The 19364-nt window shown below is 42.6% G+C and overlaps 1 protein-coding gene and 1 pseudogene across 2 annotated transcripts in view; both read right to left on the bottom strand.

Moving 5' to 3' along the window:
* The window catches only part of acot7 (acyl-CoA thioesterase 7), a 34835-nt gene extending 20952 nt beyond the window's left edge, over positions 1-13883 (bottom strand). Inside the window, exons 1-5 of one of the 2 annotated variants that reach the window (XM_028410586.1) lie at positions 13645-13883; positions 9642-9759; positions 8741-8897; positions 571-662; positions 252-366 (exon numbers count right to left, since the gene is read on the bottom strand). In XM_028410586.1, coding sequence (XP_028266387.1) covers positions 252-366; positions 571-662; positions 8741-8897; positions 9642-9759; positions 13645-13694 — 532 coding nt within the window. In that variant the 5' untranslated portion in view covers positions 13695-13883. Of the gene's footprint in view, positions 1-251; positions 367-570; positions 663-8740; positions 8898-9641; positions 9760-10838; positions 11023-13644 lie in introns of those variants that run through there. The other variant, XM_028410585.1, reaches the window with a different exon arrangement.
* Positions 13884-14979: 1096 nt separating this feature from the next.
* On the bottom strand, positions 14980-15925 carry LOC114438914 (transcription factor HES-2-like; annotated as a pseudogene).
* Positions 15926-19364: the final 3439 nt, after the last annotated feature.

Here is a 19364-nt window from a genome sequence, read left to right on the forward strand (position 1 = left end):
TTTATGCTGGTTATTTGATTTAAATAAACAGCTTTGATTGAAACATGTTTCTGTGCTGATGCTGTGGTTGTGTGTAACTATGAGCAAGCTAACCCCGACAAATTATATTGTCCAGTTTAGAGACCTGCACCTGACTGAACAGTTAATTTTTATAGGACCTAGAACTGCAGCTTAGCCAACACTGTTAATCTACAACTCAGATGTTTGTGCAGGTTTCCTTTTAATTTGGGACACTGAGGACAGTGCATTACCTGGATTGGGTGAAGGGGGCGCCATCTCTGCAATGACTGCCTTGGACTCTTGTCTCTCCATCTTTTGAGCCTCATAGCGCTTCCTGCCCTCCTCTTCATCTTCTGCACTAGCATACTAAAAATCAAATATATATGACTGTATGCAAACACCCAGTCTGTATGTTTCTCACTGACATTCAAGACGAAGATAAATGAAATGCACTTTTTACACTGTTAAATATCAATATTTTACATTTTGACCACATGGTTTCTAGATCCCACTTCCTGCATGTAACTCTGTACATGCAAGTGTGGCGTGAACGACTAAGATTCTGTGTACCTTAATGGGCGGCACCTCTGTGATCTTCTCAACATTCTTCATTTTCCACGGGACGTACCACAGCACTGCCTTGTTGGCCTGCTTTGTTGTGCCTGCGGTAATGGAGATAATGACAGTGAGGCAGAAAGTTTTGTTATATATATGTCCAAAAAATACTTTTATTAATACACCAATAAAAGCCAATCCAGTTCCTAACAAAGTCTGTGGTGCTGCCTGAAGATTAGGCTTCCTTCTGCAAACAAAAGGGCAGAACAGAAAAAGTGGTACTTTGTTCAAAGGTTCATTCTTGTCTATTGTCCAGAAGCTCATGTTCATTAAACAGGGTAGCGAGGTTTAACGTAATCCATAAATCCTGAACTTTCCTCATTTTTTTATTATGACATACTCTAAAATAGATTACTACAACTCACTTATTAAACTCTCTGCACATGTATGCTGCGCAGACATGCAACATTTTGGTGGTTACAGGCTGGAGCATCGGCTCTGCCTTCCTACTGAAAGTTTAAAGCTAGAAGATTAGACGACAAACTCATGGTAATCACATCTCATAGCAATCGGGTGGGGAGGTTGTCATAGTGATATCTGTTCTATTCTGCCCACACTTTTTCACTTAATTCGCTAACAGAGAAAGAGGGGCTATTTTTGAGGTGGTGTTGTTATGGTACACAAGGGAGGCACGCAGATTAAAGACCGCACAGGGGCCAGAAGGGTCAAGTGAAATCACTGTCTTGTAGTGTCTGATGCTTTAACATGTGGCTGCAACATCTGGCGAGCCGTTATGTTCACCTGCCAAAGAAGCACATTGTATTTGTTTCTGTCAGCTGCCACAAACGTCTATATGAGGATTACATCAACACTGAGCTAAAAATAGAACCTCTCATAAATAAACCAGCCTTAATGAAAATCCTGCCGTTGTGTGTGTGTGTGCACTGTGATCGCTGGTAAACCAGCCGGAGTTAACAGAAGAGAGTGGGAGCGGCGGCTTATGGCAGGCGACTCTTGGGAAGTAACATTTGCATTTTACACCCGAGTTAAAACTGTGCATACAGCTGGACCTTGTTGCCATGCCAACCGTGCTTCTCTCCTCCTCCTTCTCTCATTGGCTCCCGCCCTTGCCAGCAACCAGGAAGTTGCCCACAGGAGGAAGGGAGGCATATTTACATATCCTTGACTCTACCCAAGACTGACTGACTCCAGTCTATTATTAGCTCCTGCTGGACCTTTAAAGTGAACTGTGTTTAGGATGGAGGGGGGAAGAGGAGGGATGAGACAAAGGGTGAATGACCAGAATGAACCGGCCTGCTGAGAACCATTCCCAGTCCAGCGGATGACCTTTTTGACCAGAATGAAACCAGGGAAGTGATATTGAATTTGAAATCCCTCCGCATCAAATGAGGACAATGTCAGTGTTTGACCATATCATTGCACCCTTCAAAGTATGTCCAGTAAAACAGCACGCATGTTCACCCGCATCATCCCTGCCATATTAAGCACATTATCAAAGGGGAATATGTATGATTTAGAACCTGAAAGAACAACACAATGTCTAAAATGCACCTCGTATGTGTTGCTTTCTGAATTCAGTCTCAAAAGAGGACTTTCAAGCAGCAGGAGCGGACAGCTGGCCTACTTAGTTAGGATTAATGAATAGGAAGATTTTGGCTACATCCACCATCGACACAAGTTCCACCAACCTGCTCACTCACATCTACACAATAATGTTGTGACAGGGTCTCTTTTAACACAAGCATGATCTTTTTTTTCTTAAACCGAATCAAGTAGTTTTATTGCTAAAACAAACACAAAAACATGAGTGAAAAAAAAATTGACATTCACAAGGAACCAAAACTCACGACATGGATGGTGGGCGTTCATGCTGAAAGTGTTGCTTACGGCAGGGCAGAGAGCCTCAACATGGTGGCGAAGAAAATGGCCAAACACCTTTACCTAAGCCTAACTAGGTTTTAACATTAACATTGGATCATGAGGCACACAACGCCTCTCCTTCCACCTTTCAGCTCCATCTGGGGACTTTTGGCAGCCACTATGCTACAAGTTTTTCTGAAACGCTTTATAATTTGGGCGGCCGTCATAACAACAGATAACTTCCATTCCCGTTCTTCTCACAGGTCTGTGCAATGCATGACGGTACATATTGCTAATGTAGTGACTGTCTGATGGACACTACTTTTCATGATGCATTGTGGAAGACATTGAGGGCCCTATATGGGGTCTACAATTTCTCACTAAGAATTCGGACAGTACCACAAAATGGCGGAGGCCCTATATAGAGCCATATATATGGATTAGGGAGTGATTTCGAACACAGCCTCTGTCTCCGGACACCAGCACACACACACTGACTGCCCAGTTGCTTAAAGGAGACATGCCACTATTATAAAATCTGTTTCATTTAAGGTAGGGTAGGAGATTTCATTCTGATGCACTTTTTGTTAAATTAGTGTAACTTCTCTTTACAATCTGATAGCAACCCATTAGTTCGGCAGTTTCGCCTTAAAACAAAGAATATGAATCATCTGTGGAAGCTATAAAATGCTAAAAACATCAGCCAATCCTCCGGGTGGACCCTGTGTGGAGTATTGGCTGGTTGTCACTCTCTTCCTGCTCTGCGCACATTAGAGAGGTACGTGCATGATGGCCGAAGTCACAGACCGCAGCTCGTCATAATGCACGTCCATGTGATTGGGAGGCGTGACTTCGGGGTAAGCTCCGAGAGAAAGGGGCGTGTGTTTACTTTCAAAATTTGGGTGACTCTCACTGAGTTTTCAAAATCTCCTGCCCTACCTTTAAGGTAGGCTATATGCAATTGGTTTAGTTTCTTATGAAGGCTATCGATGTGTTTGCGCACGGCTTTCTGCGTTGTTTGACAATTACACTTGGTTTTCTCTAGTGTACAGTAAGCCGGGCCTACTTCTACCGATTTTCTGCAGGAAACCCTGTACTATGTATGTTTTTGGGATTAGTGACGATCTGAAGGAGGCTACATTAATTGTTATCTTCTCCTTTCACTAATACAGAACAATAATCCATGAAATGAATAAGTATAAAAACAACCCATACCACTGAACAGGCTTAGACACACATGCAGACTTTGTGTAATGACACAATAGGCAGCAGAAGTCCCAAACACTACACTCTGTCATATTTAATTATAAATTAGAGGATTTTAAGCACTGATTTGAGTATTCACATGGGGGCATAAGTGGGAGAAACGTCCCTCCAGCATCATCCAATCTCTTTTAATCTAAGTTTAAGGCATCAATCATGACTTTATAGCACGCTTAGAATATCTTAAATGCACATTTCCTGTTTTTAAAGAATAAAACAGTCCTAAATCCCAGTCTGAGCTAACCCAGGATCTTGATCCTTCATTTTATTTCCTTTTCTCCTCTGCTCCATTCTCTTTTTGCCTCAGCCTCTTTCGGCCCATCCAGTTCCTTTACCTCAAGCAGTTTCATTTGATTTATGGCTGCCTTTTACTCATTCACCCCTCTGCTCTCCCCTTTAGTCTCTTACTCACTACCCTGAATTCTTCCTCAGAGCAGAGCAGAAAAAAACATGTTTTCTTTTCTCCTTCCTAAACAGAGTGTTCCAGGCTCTGAGACAGAGCAGAAAAAGATTGTTCTTGGTGCTCGATTCCTGTGATCAAAACCACAGATTTTTCCATTGAGCCGAGCCAAGGCTCCATTACTTTTAACTGCACTTCAGTCCCGCTGTGGGATGTTGCAGCCTGATAGGACAAGATTACAACATGCCAGCAGTCGGGTCACAGGACAGGAATACCCAGGCGAAACATTAATGTATATTTTTAAGTCCCTGATATGCAGACCTAGGTATTTGTGAGATCCTCACTCCTTGAGATGTAAAATATTTAGCTGTGAGGCTAAAGGGCACGCCACAGTTGGCAGATCCCAAAAGGATGCACAATTTATTACATAAAAACCATCATTGGTGTTTTTAGGTAGGTAATATGAGTCTGAATATGAGGGTATGTTTGTTCTCAAAACACTGTGTGGAGTTGTGAGACCTACCAAGATCATGATAAGAACTGTCATGCTTACAATATTTTAAGCCTCAGCCCACAATGCAGTGCTTTTAGCTCTGTCCATGCATGTGTGTGTGTGTGTGTGAGGGGGAGCAATCCGCGTATGCTGCGTTCATGCAAATGTGTGCCTGAGTGTGCATGCAATACAAGCAGTATTAACTTTGTGGCTACTTTGCGTACATGTGAGTTTGCTCCACGTGGGGGTTGATAACCAATGCAGTGTAATGGATGTTCGGTTTGATATATGTGCATGTGTGTGTGTGTGTGTGTGTGTGTGTGTGTGTGTATAAAAGTATGATAATGTGAGTGCTTGTACTCAAAAATGTAGGATGTGAGTGTGGTTGTATGTGTGTTTTCAGACTAGCGTATATAAGTGGGTATAGATACAAATCTGTGTGTGCTGTAATGTGTGTGTGTGTGTGTGTGTGTAGGTCTGACTGTGAGCGCGCATGGGTATGATAGTGCGCATGCGCAATCCCCCTCAGCGGGGACAATCATCCCAGCTCGTGCCCGCAGTAGGCAGCCTTACCCTAGGGGTCTGTGACTGAGGCCTGCCTGACGAGATGCTGCCTGACTGACTGTGGAACCTGGATGCTTGCCTCCTCCCCCCGCATGCAGACTTACACACACAGGCAAACACATTAAATGCACAGAAATGCCCAAATACAAAGATGCATGCACAAAGAATATAATGTAGAAAGAGCATGCATGTTTATGTTTGCACAAAGCTACCAAAACATGCATGGCTGCACAAACGCACACCATCTGATGTACACAGCCATGCATAAAAATGTACAAACTGCATAGTCTAGCCAACAAGCCTACAAATTTCTTCTTTTAGATTCCTATTCAAGCAATCGATCCATATTTTGCCTTGGAAGAGATCTGGTCAGGAATTGTGAATCCAGTGCCAGTCCTGCTTCTGTATGACACCTAGTTCGAAGGGAAGAGTGTGTGTTCACTGTGTGGGTGTGAGAATGCGTAGGTGTGTGACTTTTTTTTTTCTGTGCTGAATGTGTCAGCATATCAAGCTCTGTGTGCATGTAGGTTGTCCCTTTCCAACTATGTGCGTCTGCGTGCACACAACAGCGTGTTAGGTACGCGCATTCGTTGTGCTGGAGCATGTGTGCAGGTACGTACACTTGGCGTCTGTGCCTGACTAGGCCACAGTGTGTGAGGCCTGATGCTAAGCCGACATGACAGAAGCAAATAATGTCTGCTCCCGTTATCTTCTCTTCCCCCTCTGCCCTGCAGGAACCTTTTAAAGCGCCAAACACTGATGAAAACACACTCACACACACTCGCATGCATATATCAAGTACACCATGCAAAGACACATTTGCAAAATTATGCATCTAATTCATGTCCTAAATGCACTGGAGACAAAGCGTTTTTGCAGAAGATGGAAGACATCATCACATATTTCTTGTGTGATTTTTTTATGTTGTAGGATTTCTTACTTTATTGCCAAAGACTTGTCCAAGCCAAGTCTCACAAACTGCAGTTCCTGCTATAGCCTCTGGGGGCTGGCACCAACATTGAGTCAATCCCTGTAGTAGACTGTACATAACTATGGCCAAAGTGTCTGTGACATCACCCGGGTTTATTGGGAGTCCCTAGAGGAGTCCTGAACTTCCAATAGAGGCAAAGAGTTGTGGGCAGATGGCCGCATAAACAGTCGGTCGTGTTGATGCCACCGAATGTAGCTACCTGTCACTGGAGATCCGTGAGCAGTCATACGTATTTGAGCCAGCTGAATTGCACTTGAGTTGATGCATAGTTAAATGAATTATCACCCAATGTGGGGCTTGAACCAACGACCCTGAGATTAAGAGTCTCATGCTATTAGCTGACTGAGCTAGCCGGGCTAAAAAGCTATGTCAGGAAATGTATTGTGTGACATCACAGTTACTTTAACCTCTATATCTTTACCCAACAACTTTAAAACATGTACTCTGGTCGTTCCACAGTATTTGTATATTGTACTCACCAAGCTGTAAACACAATATCTGTTGTTTGCATAAGAACATATATATGTTTTTTTATACATGCTATGTCTAATTTTTATTTTTGTTTTTTATAATATTTGTACATTTATTGAAAAATTTCATAGAAAAAATATGAATCAGGAAGACGGTGGGGTTTGCATGTATTCAAACAATTCCCATCACAGATGATGTGCTTGGCCTGCGTAGCCACCAGAGACCTCCGGAGCAAAGTTTGACGTCCCGGTGGAACTCACCTCCGTGCCCACTCTCAACACAAGCTGGAGCTATGCTCATCTACGCTACGCCCACGGTGCCTTGACATTGAACCCACGCATCAGTTTTCAGAACTCTTAACTCTTATTTTGCCTCAACAGTTTTTTCATTATGAACAGAATGAAAATATGTGGAAACATATGACATGATTTTCCTTATTATTAAGTATTAAATAAATGTAATAAAGATTTCTCTAATAAAAATTGCATTGAATCATAAATCATGTCATGTGCACCAAGCCAAACAGCACCATGACTGTATTCAGCCTCTTCCTGTTCTCCCCTCATCTGGGGTCCTTCCTGCCATGCCATGTACAGTAGTGAGCTGACCATAATGATGCCTGCATGTATGCCACTTTCCACCTGTCACCTCATATCTCTGCCTCCGCCTCCATCAACCTGCTTCCAACCCAGCAACCAGCCAACCAACCAGTACAAGCCTGTTGCTAGGGTAACGGCTGTCTGGGGGATACTTCTTTTGTTTCTCACACCTCCTTTCCCTCATCCTTCTTTCTATCTCTTCCCTACACTCACTCGTTTATGCTCCTTCATTCCCTTTGCTGTCTTTTTGCCTGTCGATACGTCTGTCTCCTTCAGTCCTTCCTTCTGTCTCACACCTGTGCCCCTGTGTCCTGTGTCACCAAGTGAATATGGACGCCACACTACACTGGTTAAAAGTAAGCGACAACCACAGACCAATGTAGATTATCATTACTTGTATCCATAGGAGTAGACATAACCCACTTTTATATGAATTTAACACGGTCAGTCAGCTCATTGCATTAGTTACAGATAGTTCCTGCTGCTCTACTCCCACTGGTGTTTGAATGTTCAGAGATAATGCTAAGACAATCTTTAGTCAAGGTGCCCAAAGGAGCAGTCTGTGTATGTGTGTGTGTGTGCCTGCATTGCATATATATGCATGTTTTAATTAATATGCATCCATCTTAATAATACACAAGCATTAAAACTGCATCAGTTGGCAAATACTCTGGAAACCAACATGCCTCTTACTGCCTACTCCACTGTCACAGCGTATACAGCATCACCTCCTGAAAGCCCTTACATTTTTCATGCAGCATTGTTACTTATTGTGTGCTGCCCTCTACTGGTCAAACAGTAGAGTACCACAGGAAAGCTCAATTTCCTTCTCTCTAAGATAAAATCATACTTTCTGATAATATAGAAGTAGTGAAAAAATATAATATGTTGTACATATCATATACTGATAAATTCAGTGTCAAATTAATCATCACACTTATTTCATCCATGCACTTATAAGGGGTTATCTACACTTAATCATATTCAAAGGAATCCCATTCTGTACGGACAGGACAAAAAACAGAAGTGAAACAGGAAGTTGAATAAATCAGGGTTACTACACACTTTCACACATTTCAAAACTGTTCCCTGACTTTTCAACGACCTACAATAAAATTTTCTAACCATTCACAGTATTTAGCACTAGAATGGAGGCAGGGGTATAAATAATTGTAAAATAAGTGACACCATGAGTTACAACCCTCATCATGTAGCACATACTGAGATGGATAGGTGTGTGTGTCTGTCTTCCTGTTTTTGTGAACCTGCACATGCATATTTGTCATTCTTGTAAATGATATGGGTGAAACAGATGATGCAACAGGTTCACGCAACATTATTCAGAATAGAACAATCCAGACGATGTAAAGAGGAGTGTGCCTGCACTACGAATATTACTTGTATAAAGAAGAAAATATTATTCAACCACCACTTCAAACTATCAAACAGTCTAAGAATGTTTGCCCTGCGATACAGACGTAGTTATACGTAGTTATGTATGGGTGAATGTCAGAGTGGGTCACCTGTCAGGAGGTTCTCAGCTGTGATTTCCACCTGAACCTCCAGCGAGTGCTTGGAGGCGTAAGTGATCTCAGCAGTGATGTAGGCGACCTCACCCACGAACATGGGAACTATGAACGATGTACTCTCCACTCGAACAAGAGCTGCCATACAGCTGTCCTATAGGGAACAAATGTATAAATAATGTCCTTAGGATGTTATTAAATAAACAATGACTTGAATGCATCTTGTTCTGAAAAAATCAGAGCAAAGGTCAGCGTATTGCTGTAAACAAAGGGGACCTATGACCTAGTTTGATTAGATTTTAGCTTGCTAGATTGTGACATCATGTGACAAGCCTATCTCTGTGCTGTTCACTCGTGGTTCACAGGTGTTCTCACCTTTGCATCCTCTAACAGAATCCTATACAGGTGTGTTTGTCGTTTTTAGAGAGGACTAAACAGATCCTTTATCCAATCATCCAACAGTTATGTTGAAAGTGAACTTTCCTGATCTGACCTGCTGTGTCATAGTATCAGTATAAGTAAGAGCAATGCCAGGTGAGGAAACAGTGGAGGTTCAAATATGTTTCACATTTTCAACAGATGTGTGTGGCAGTACACAAAAGGACACAGTGTCCACAAATGCTTTTCTTCTTGATGTTTTATCTAACCATTGAAATAAAAGATATCATCAGAACATGAGGAGAATGGTGGCGAGACGACAATTGAGCGATGATAAAAAAAAAGACGGCCAAAGTTCACCAGGTGAAAGGTGAAACCATGACAGTAACAAGACAAACAGGTCTGGGTGTGGCATTAACTAATCGAGAAAAAAAAACAAACAAGTTGACTTAAATGCTGTCAATAAACTTTTATTGTGGAGTGACGTATCTCATAAATGAATGTGTTTCTTCTCTCTTACCCCGTTCTGTGTGTTGCAGTGTCGCGTACTGATGATGCATCCAGCCTCCTCTATCATCTTGAGGATGATGCCGCCATGAACGGTGCCCATAATGTTGGCATCATCTGGCCGCATGATCCTGCAGTAGAAGAAGAGCGGGTTAGCATGACTGTGGAGATCATGAGGAGTGTGATTAGCTTCTTATACACACATACCAATCATTAATGAACAGATCACTCATTTAACACAAACCCTGAGACAGTCAAAACCCAAAAAAATAACCTACAGATTATAATCTGTGCTGACTAGGAAAACTATTTGAGCTCTTGAGACATAGATCATATAGACATAGATCTTAAGATCTATGTGATATGATTCTAGATAGTCACTCATGAGCTAGCAAGCACACTGTGTTGGGAACCTCTCTGTGTCCGTGTGCAGTTATCTGTGCCATCATGTAAATGTGCTGCTTCTCTTAGCCTTAACAGTGACACCGAAAACTTCTACTGTGCATACATCACAAACAAACCACAAAACAATGGCTGCACTGAGCTCTAACTGGTCACACTGTGAGCACAGAATGGGTGTTTCCTGTGCATTAGTCATGTCTGAAGCACACAATCTCATGACTGCAGCTGCTACCAAACTGAAATAATTCCTTGGTATAAGTGACATCACAGATGACTTCCTCTGTGTGGAAATATGTGATTGCAAACACAAATGACCAATGACAGAACGAAAGACACCTCACACAAAGATAGTCTCCGGAATATTTACTATTATAACTATTATTATGTAGTATTACTAATAGAATAGAATAGAATAGAATAGAATAGAATAGAATAGAATAGAATATAGGTTTTTATTGTAATTGTTTGGTAAAAACAATGAGATACAGCAGCTCTAAGTAAAAATACAATACAATATCAATAAAACTAACAAGAAAATATAAATAAAAAACTATAACCGCAACATACAGGGCCTATGGTCTACTACACATGACTACTATTTTCCAGGGGGAAATATTTAACTATTTAGAACCATAACAGCATGCTATCATTCACTCTCTCGCTTAAGCCACCTATAATAAAGTGAGACAATAATAAATACAGTGGCCAGGATGTAGATAAATGATGATAAGTGATGATTGAGAGAAAACTATGTCTGTAAGATTCCTCAAATAAAGGGATATATGTGTGTGTGTCAAAGTTAAAGTACCTGGTGAATTCATATTTGGAGCCTTGCTGAGCGTGGTTGCCTTGCAGTCTAGCTTGTCGTTTTGCCAGCGCCGCTTCCGTCATATACACCTCACCATCAGGCATGCTGCTCCGAGGTCTAAAGCAACTCATGTTTACACTCTGCCTGTCTCACTCTCTGTCTGACTTCCTTTCACTATGACATCTACATTCACGGCTGCTGAGATTTTGAATGTGGATGCAAACGGTGCAGTAGACGTCATGACCGGTCAAACTGGATCCTAACACACAGCCAGTAAATCTCTCACCGTCACATGGAGGTTGGAGTGTCACAGCTGACAGGCAGAGCAGGAAATAGCTCAGACTATAACTTATCAAGATGTCCTGAGACACTACATAAGACTCAAAAGAATGTTTTTTAACAACAATACAGCAGCACATGACATTCCAGGGTTTCAGAGGGTCCACAAAGGGGACCCCTTTTCCATTAAAGAGCCAGAAACCGCCCCGGTGTAAATACATTTTGCTGTGATCAGTAATCAGTGAGGGCTGCTCCTCATCAGTCAACACAGTAAATACAAAAGCACTTCCTACCAATGCAAACCAGCTAATAGTCAGTAGGAAGTTGGTTTGACACTGAAGCACAGATTCAAATCATTACATCAGTACTACACGCACCAAAGCACATCAACAACAAAGACAAACTACACCAGTTTGTTCTGATCTTCTCAAGCTTCTACCTATTCTTAGACAGTAAACAAGTCATGTTACCTGAGGCGAGAGGAACAGCGGAGAAAACTGTGAACCAGCTTCAGAAAACCAAACGTTAGAGCCATTTCTGTCCCCAGCACTGACAGCAAGGGGAGAGCCACTGAATAGTGTGGAGGAGCTTTTTCTTTCAGCAAAACAAGCATACATGAATTACCAGGTAATACAAGCATTTGTATACACATCTCTGTGTCACCAATGCATGTTTGCACAGGCCAAACGACACCAGAGGCCCACTGCACCTCACCAGTGCCATGGTTTGGAAAGAGAGAAAGCGAAAGACTCACACACACACATGTGCACCCGCCTCCTTCAGCAGGAGATGCTGCAGGCCTCTTAACCCCTTGACCCATCATGTGGGAGTCACCGGTGAGTCTAACTTGATGGTGCAACATTCTGGGAAACCAGCCTGTCCAGTTAGGATCAACACTGATTGTGAATCAGTTTCAGCTGCTGTTGTGCAAATGGAACAGACAACAGGTGGAAATGAGGCAGTTATCAAGACAGCCCTATAAGGTGCTGACCACAGACCAGTTCTCTGCTCTCATCCTTTCTGCCTGATGTTTGAACACTTTTGCATTTTGTCAGTGCTCTCACCCCTAGAGGTAGCATGAGGCGGTGTCAGACTGTCCAGGAGTGGACTGATGCTTTAATCCAGGTCTGGGAGGAGATCCCTCAGGAGAACATCCACCGCCTCATCAGGAGCATGCCAAGGTGTTATAGGGAGGTCATACAGGCACGTGCAGACCACACACACTACTGAGCCTCATTCTGACTTGTCTTGAGGAACTTCCACTCAAGTTGGATCAGCCTGTAATGTGATTTTCCACTTTTATTTTGAGTATGGTTCCAAATCCAGACCTTCATGGGTTAATAATTTTGATTTACATTGATCATTTTATGTTATTTTGTCTCAATGTATTCCACTATGTAATGAATGAAGACTTTTCAACATTTCATTCAGTGAGATCTAGGAGGTGTTATTTTAGTGTTGCCTTTATTTTTTTTTTGATCCGTGTATATTAAATAAATTAATAAATAAATAAATAATATGCAATTTCCCCATTGTGGGACTAATAAAGGTTTCTTAATCTTAATCTTAATTATACATAATAACAGAGCACAGGTGTTTCAAATCAAATGGCAGCCACAGCATTGATCAAGTTATATAACATTTGCAGTATGATATGAGAAGTTAAGTTTCCATCACAGCACCTATGATAAACTGTACATATCAACAGACAACATACTGCATTTACATCCAGGTTTCTAAAAAGCAACTTCCAGCACTTTTAACACTTTTATTCTAAGGATACTAGACTAGTGTTACATCCTCTTTTCTGTGTTCTGCCCATGCTGCCCAGTTTTACACATCTAAGAACTTAAGACATTTTTAAAGGCATGTTTTTATTCTGGCAAATTTTATGATTTGTTTTGATTGTCTTTGGAACATTCAAAGTGTATAGGATAAAGCTATCAGAGCCCTGTTTGTTCATGGGAAGGTCCCTGTTTCTCTCATGTCAGGCTACTCAAAGACGATTCTGCTTAACTAACTAAACCATAACCTACAGGCCTACCTCACAAGTCCTACACAACAATATAGATCTTATTCGGATCCTGGTATTTTATAAACTACAGCGCAAGAGTGAAATTCCCGTCAGAGGATAAGACATATTGTGTTCCGGTCTGATGATGGCCATCCTTCAGCCCGTTGTCCTTGGCCGATCCGCGCGCCCTGAGGTCTTTACATGCAACGCGAATGCTGCTCACATGACACCGGGAGCTCTCAGCAAACAGCCCCAGAACGTCTTATTTCACACAAACCAATCCTTACACGGCGTCGCCGGCATGCGATGTGCCTGTGCAGAAAGTGCGCTGTGTGCGCCGTGTTATAACGGGACCTGAAGCGGATTATCTGTGCCATCGTCCGCCCGGTGAGGAACGCTCACGCAACGACGCCGCCAGCCGCGCCGTTCTCGTCATTTGTCGATTAACAACACGTTATCAGCGCGTGTATGTTAGCTGCGCGTGTGATACCGTTAGGTATATAAACATCCTACCTGCATAGCAGAGGGGGGGATGCTGCTTTGTGTGTCCGCGGCGCCGACATGGTTGAAATGGGGATGATAAGCTCTCGGGGATTGTTGGTCTCGTGTTGCAGCGAGATTTTCTGTGTGCTGTGCCGGGAAACGGACTCCTCTGGCCTCCGCCGGCTGCTGTAGTCACAGCGTCTTTGGTAAATGACTCATTTAGAGGAAAATTACACACTTTATAGACATCGCAGCAATGACTCATTGGTTTTTTCAAATATTTTCTTCTGAAATGACGCTGAATGGGGGGAAACCACACCGGTTTAATTTCCTGCTGGATTTCCAAGAAGTAACTATAACTGGATGAGAATGAAGAATAATCAGTACCTGCATGTGTCGGAGGAGGGCAGCAGAGACCGCATTTGATCAAACTAAATCCACAAGGGAGGTTTTTATGAATGGCTGCCTGACGTGGGCGCGCTTGACCGCAAAATACCGCTTTTGTTCAGACATGAGGTGTCACATCTTTACTGGTTATCAGACAGACGCGTGTTTCCATATAAGGAATGGAACGTCACCATTGATTGCAGTTGTTTTTTTGTTTGTATTTTACGCACGGCAACCTGCCTTGGGTGTTTTTGTTTATTAGTTTGCCGTTGCTAGGGTTAGGGTTAGGGTTAGGGTTTCTTCTTCTTCTTCTTCTTCTTTTTTATTCTTCCGTACGTTTTTTGACGCAGCGTATCTTCAGCATACATTGACCGAATTCAGCCATTCAACTATCAAAGTGTTCATCTCACAGAGGACATTCCGGGTCAACTTTCACATGAGTAGAAACACCCTCAACATAATGTGCAAACACACAAAAAAAAAACAAAAATGAGCAACATCTAACCACGACATCGCAGTTTTATTTGTGTACATATATACAACATTTGCTGTCAATAGCAAAAACAAATATCCATCCTAACAGAGATACTTCCTGAGACACTTGATGTCTACAAAGATCATCTGCACAGACTCAGGACTCTGACGTCTGTTGTGCAAATTCATACATAAAACGACCCTTGGGTCTTACAGGGCTGTTTCAGTGGCCCTTAATCATTTAGCCCACAACGAGGGACTAAATATTTCACGTATACATACATGCAGATTTTTAAAAAAATACGACTGTCTAAACTTGTCAACTTATACGGACAACAGACTCGTGCGCAAAACTCAAGTATATAATACTCAATAATACGAATTATCAGCAACGTAAACGAAACGGTAATTCATTATTTACAAGTGATACTATCTCAAATGTTTCCTACATATTAAATATATTACAGTCTTTTCTCAGCGTTGGGGATCTTGGGTCGTCATAATTTACCAAGGCCTCCACACTGCACCGCCAAACAGGCTGCGGGCCTGACGCACGGCTGGGCGCCAATGCGCCGCTGCCTGCGGGACTGGCTCTCCAGGCTGGATCTGAGACCCAGGAGTTTCTGCTGGATCTGTGGAAAGGTCTTGGAGGTCTGAGCGCAGCAGTTTCGGCAGGTTGGTGTGACAGTGGTGGACATGGACTGCTGGACGAAGTCGTTGACCCGCTGGCACGCGTCTTGGTCCAGGCTGGTTTTAGGGAAGCAGAGCGGAGACGCGCTGGAGGCAGGCTTTGTAGCCATCTCTGTAACTGTCTGCGGGATCTGAAAAGACAATGGACTGTTAGTTTGATGTGTTCTACAACACTAAATGCTCCGCAGTTTATGCATTTATTTGTAAAACATGTTAAAGGAGCCGAAACATTACTCACTTTTTGTGTTGACAGGAGGGATGTCTCTAAGGAACCTCACAGTCATTTCCAGGATGTCGGCTTTCTCCAGCTTGGAGTAACGAGCTTTCTGCAGAAAATAAAAGCAAGTGTTATTCATATGAACCTAAATACTGAGTTCATTTTAACTCGTTGCATCTGAAAATGGATACAGACAATTGTAAATTTAATAACTTACATCTCTGCCTGTGAGGGGGAGGATGAGACTTTTCAGGTGGTTAAGGCTGTCATTGATACGGGCGCGCCTTCTCTTTTCCATCAGTGGTTTCATAGTCTGAAAAAGACACATAGCATTTAGTATTCATGCATCACACTATGTATAAAATACAAACGAAAAAGTATTAAGATAGTAAAAAAAAACAATCAGTCTCTTCGCTTACCTTTCTTAGTTCAAGAGCCTCCTTTCTTTTCGCAACCGTTAGCATTGGAGAAAAAGCCTGGAGAGCTTCACAAGCAGTGTTTGGAGACATGTTCTTTGTTGTCCTGTAGCCACAAGAGTGTTCAGAACCGATTTCGGAGAAGAAGTGTCTCTAACGGCCAAGAGCAGCGCTATATATCCAGGTCCGTGGCGTCAGTTTCCGTGCGTCACGGGTACGCCCCCAAGCCAACACAATACGATTTGGACTGGACAGTATTCGACGAAAACAACACAAAAGCATCAAATTTAGTCAGATAACCATCTGTCTTCTACCTTTAATCCAAGCGTTGCAGCAATGCGTGTCTGCGTTATGTTCCATAGACAAAGAAAATGCATCAAAAAGCTGGAGAAATGTGTGCGTAAAGACGCTTAAAGTGTGGATGCGCTGAAGCTTATTAACAAAATACTAATTCTTCAAAACCCTTACTTTAACAACATATGAAATATACACAAATTAACTTGTTATGGGTCAAATCAGTTATAGGTTTTGTTCATTTTATATATAGATATATATAAAAAAATCACAAGTGCGTACTGCTGTAGTGCTCGGAGGTGGAAACACAATGTAAGCACATGATGAATGAATGACTACATGATATATGCATTGTTGCTGTGTGTCTTCGGTTTATTCTGCATGTTTGTATCACTTTATCACACTTCGTGTGCCTTTTTAAAATAAATACGCACTAAACAAGTGGGTGCAATACACGCAATGGTGGCATAGGGGTCAGGCTTGCGTGCAAGAAAGTGTCCACTCACATCCTTACTCCAATCACACCAACCCAAGCCACGCTACTTCAAATAACATCTGCTCTTAGATTTTGACAACAATAGTTTTGCATATGACGTTTTATGCAGTTTCTGCCCCGGGGGTGGGGGTGGAGGGGGGGGTCTCTACCTGTAGGGTGTATCCCCCTACTTGCTAACGCCTGGAGGAGAAGCGTGGAAGCTGAAAAACTGAGGGAGGGTATGATGGGTGTCTGTGTTCTTCGGTCACAAAAGGAAACCAACAGAAATCAAATGGCCCATCATTACCGTACAGGCAGTTTTAATATTCGCTTCTGCTTGATATAATATTTTATAACCAACATTGTGCGCTGCTTGGTTTGAAGCCAAAGTCTATTTGGTTCAGGGATCGTGCTGCGAGTTACTGATTTTAAATACAAACTGGTGACAACCCATCAAATGCCACTGCACTCAGGGGAACCACGCGCGCAGCACGCCGCCACGGGGACCAGATGGCTGTCTGTTACAGAGCTCCCAACCCCACCAACCTCCAATTACGATCCCACCCCCCACCCCCATCCCACAGAGGCATCCCGAGCAGCCCAGTCCCACAGTGGAGATCTACCAATCCCTCATGCGCTTACACACACACACGCACACACACACACTGTTGCATATCCTCCTTTATTTCTACAAACTTTACACGCTCGACACATGATCTCCACGCAGTTTTGGCGTGGGTATCCCATCTGCATGCTTCTAATGGGTCGTTGTTGTGTCCAACTGAACCAAACCCCCCACCCCTACACCCACTCACCCCGGTTTACTCCGTGCTGCAATTGTCTTTAAGCTTGACTCATGGATATTTTAGCGTCCAAGCTTTCATAAAATGCGTCTTTATCAATAGCTGCATGGTGATGACGAAACACAAAGCTCAATCTGCTGATGGAGATGAAAGGTGTTTGTCTCAGGAACCATATTTCACGCGCGCAAGGTGCCCATGGTACATACTGACCTGAAAATCTTAACAATCGTGCAGATGACAGTAAACATGATAATCACACACTAAACGACTATATACGCAAACATAGCAGCCCCACAAAGGCAAACAACTCTGCTGTTTTCTTCTATAACGAGTATTCTTTTGTATTTTTGATAAAGATTTCCCAAAGGTTTCCCACCTTTGCCTTACTAATACAGCCAAATCCGTTTTATGAGTCGTTAGGGAGACAGTGAGAAAGCTGGAGGTGAATTATGTGCATTTCTCTGTTTTCCCTCCAAGTGGATTGTAAATATATAATCTGTAAATGTGAAGGTCAGCATGTTGATCTCGTGGTACTTCAACGAAGCCAAGCGGCCCTGAAATTGAGAGGCACACTTGCTGCACGCGCCCCTCACCGCCCCGCTGGGATGGAGGGATGATGGTGATGGAGGGAGGAGGGGGTAGGTCTGTACTTCTCTGTGTTTCTCTTACGGTTAGAGTCCTCTCTTTTGTCTCTCCAAGCAAATTCGGCGTCGGCAACCCATCTGTGCAGGCCGGATAACAGGGAGCCTTTGTCTGAAAATGTACCGACACTTGATGGGAATTAAGATGGGATGCTGGGGAGGGGGGGGGGGGGCAGTGACTTTTACCACAGCGTGATGTGAACAGGGCGTTTTGCTTCATTCTCAAACAATGGAGAGCTCTAAGATCTAAGTCACCACACATCACTACCAGCAGACACAAAGTGTTTTACAGTTTAAAAATAAAAGACAGGGTGTTGATTTAGTTGGTCCAAAGATCATGTCTTTCTCTCTTATTCTCTTATTCCTCTCAAGTCCTAAAGCCACATGTACACACACAAAAAATCCAGTCAGAATTAGGAAGCAAAATATGCTCAAATATCATGACGGACATTTTAAGTTAACATTTCTTAGTATTAGGTGTGTTCATGTGTGTTTTCAAGCAGTGTTATGAGTTGTCTCTATTTGATCCAACTGCAAGTGAGTGTAATGTAGGATTCTTAGTCATTAAGGTCATGTATTAAAAGGCTAAAAAAGAAAAAACTTTTGCTGCCTCTCTGACAGTGACCCTACATCATGAAATAACAGTGTTGGATATTAGACATTGAAAGGAATTGTAATACAAAAAAAAAACAAACACTCTGCCATCACTCGCTACACCTAGAGGCAGCAAAGTACTGTAAATACATGATGAAGCCAAAACCACGCACAAGAACAGGGTACAGCATACTTATAAAATTCAACCTGCATGTCTTTCTAAGTCCATATGCAGTATGTTTTAGTACACTGAAACACCACACCTGGCGTTTGGACACTCTGGTAGTGAAACAATTGACATCTTGTCATTAACAACAAAGAATAAAAAAACAGAGCATAGTATGAGACCACAACTGCTTCGCTGGTTGGGTAAGTATGTAGTGTGGTAAGAGAACAAAGACAAAACCTCACACCACACGGTGATGATCACAACATTCATTTACAGTGTTTATGAAAATTCTGTGTGGCTAAGTCTGTCAGGCTTATCCAGACACTGCTACTTGATACCATTGTTCTTTGTAACACTCAAACTCTGACAGGTTGCACAGGGATCAAACATGAAAAAAAAACCTTGTCAAGACCAGCCACATGTTCTCTCTCCAAGATCAGGTCTGGGCTTTGACTCTGCTGCAGAGAAGCAACCCCACAGCATGATACTACCACCACCATGCATCACATGGGGGGATGGTATGTTCATCAGTTCTAACTGTTTGGTGGAGAAACATGGTTTATATGTGGTGGAGGACCTCAGTGGGGTGG

This window comes from Parambassis ranga, chromosome 7 (genome assembly GCF_900634625.1).
Source record: "Parambassis ranga chromosome 7, fParRan2.1, whole genome shotgun sequence".
In the NCBI taxonomy this organism is placed as follows: Eukaryota; Metazoa; Chordata; class Actinopteri; family Ambassidae; genus Parambassis; species Parambassis ranga.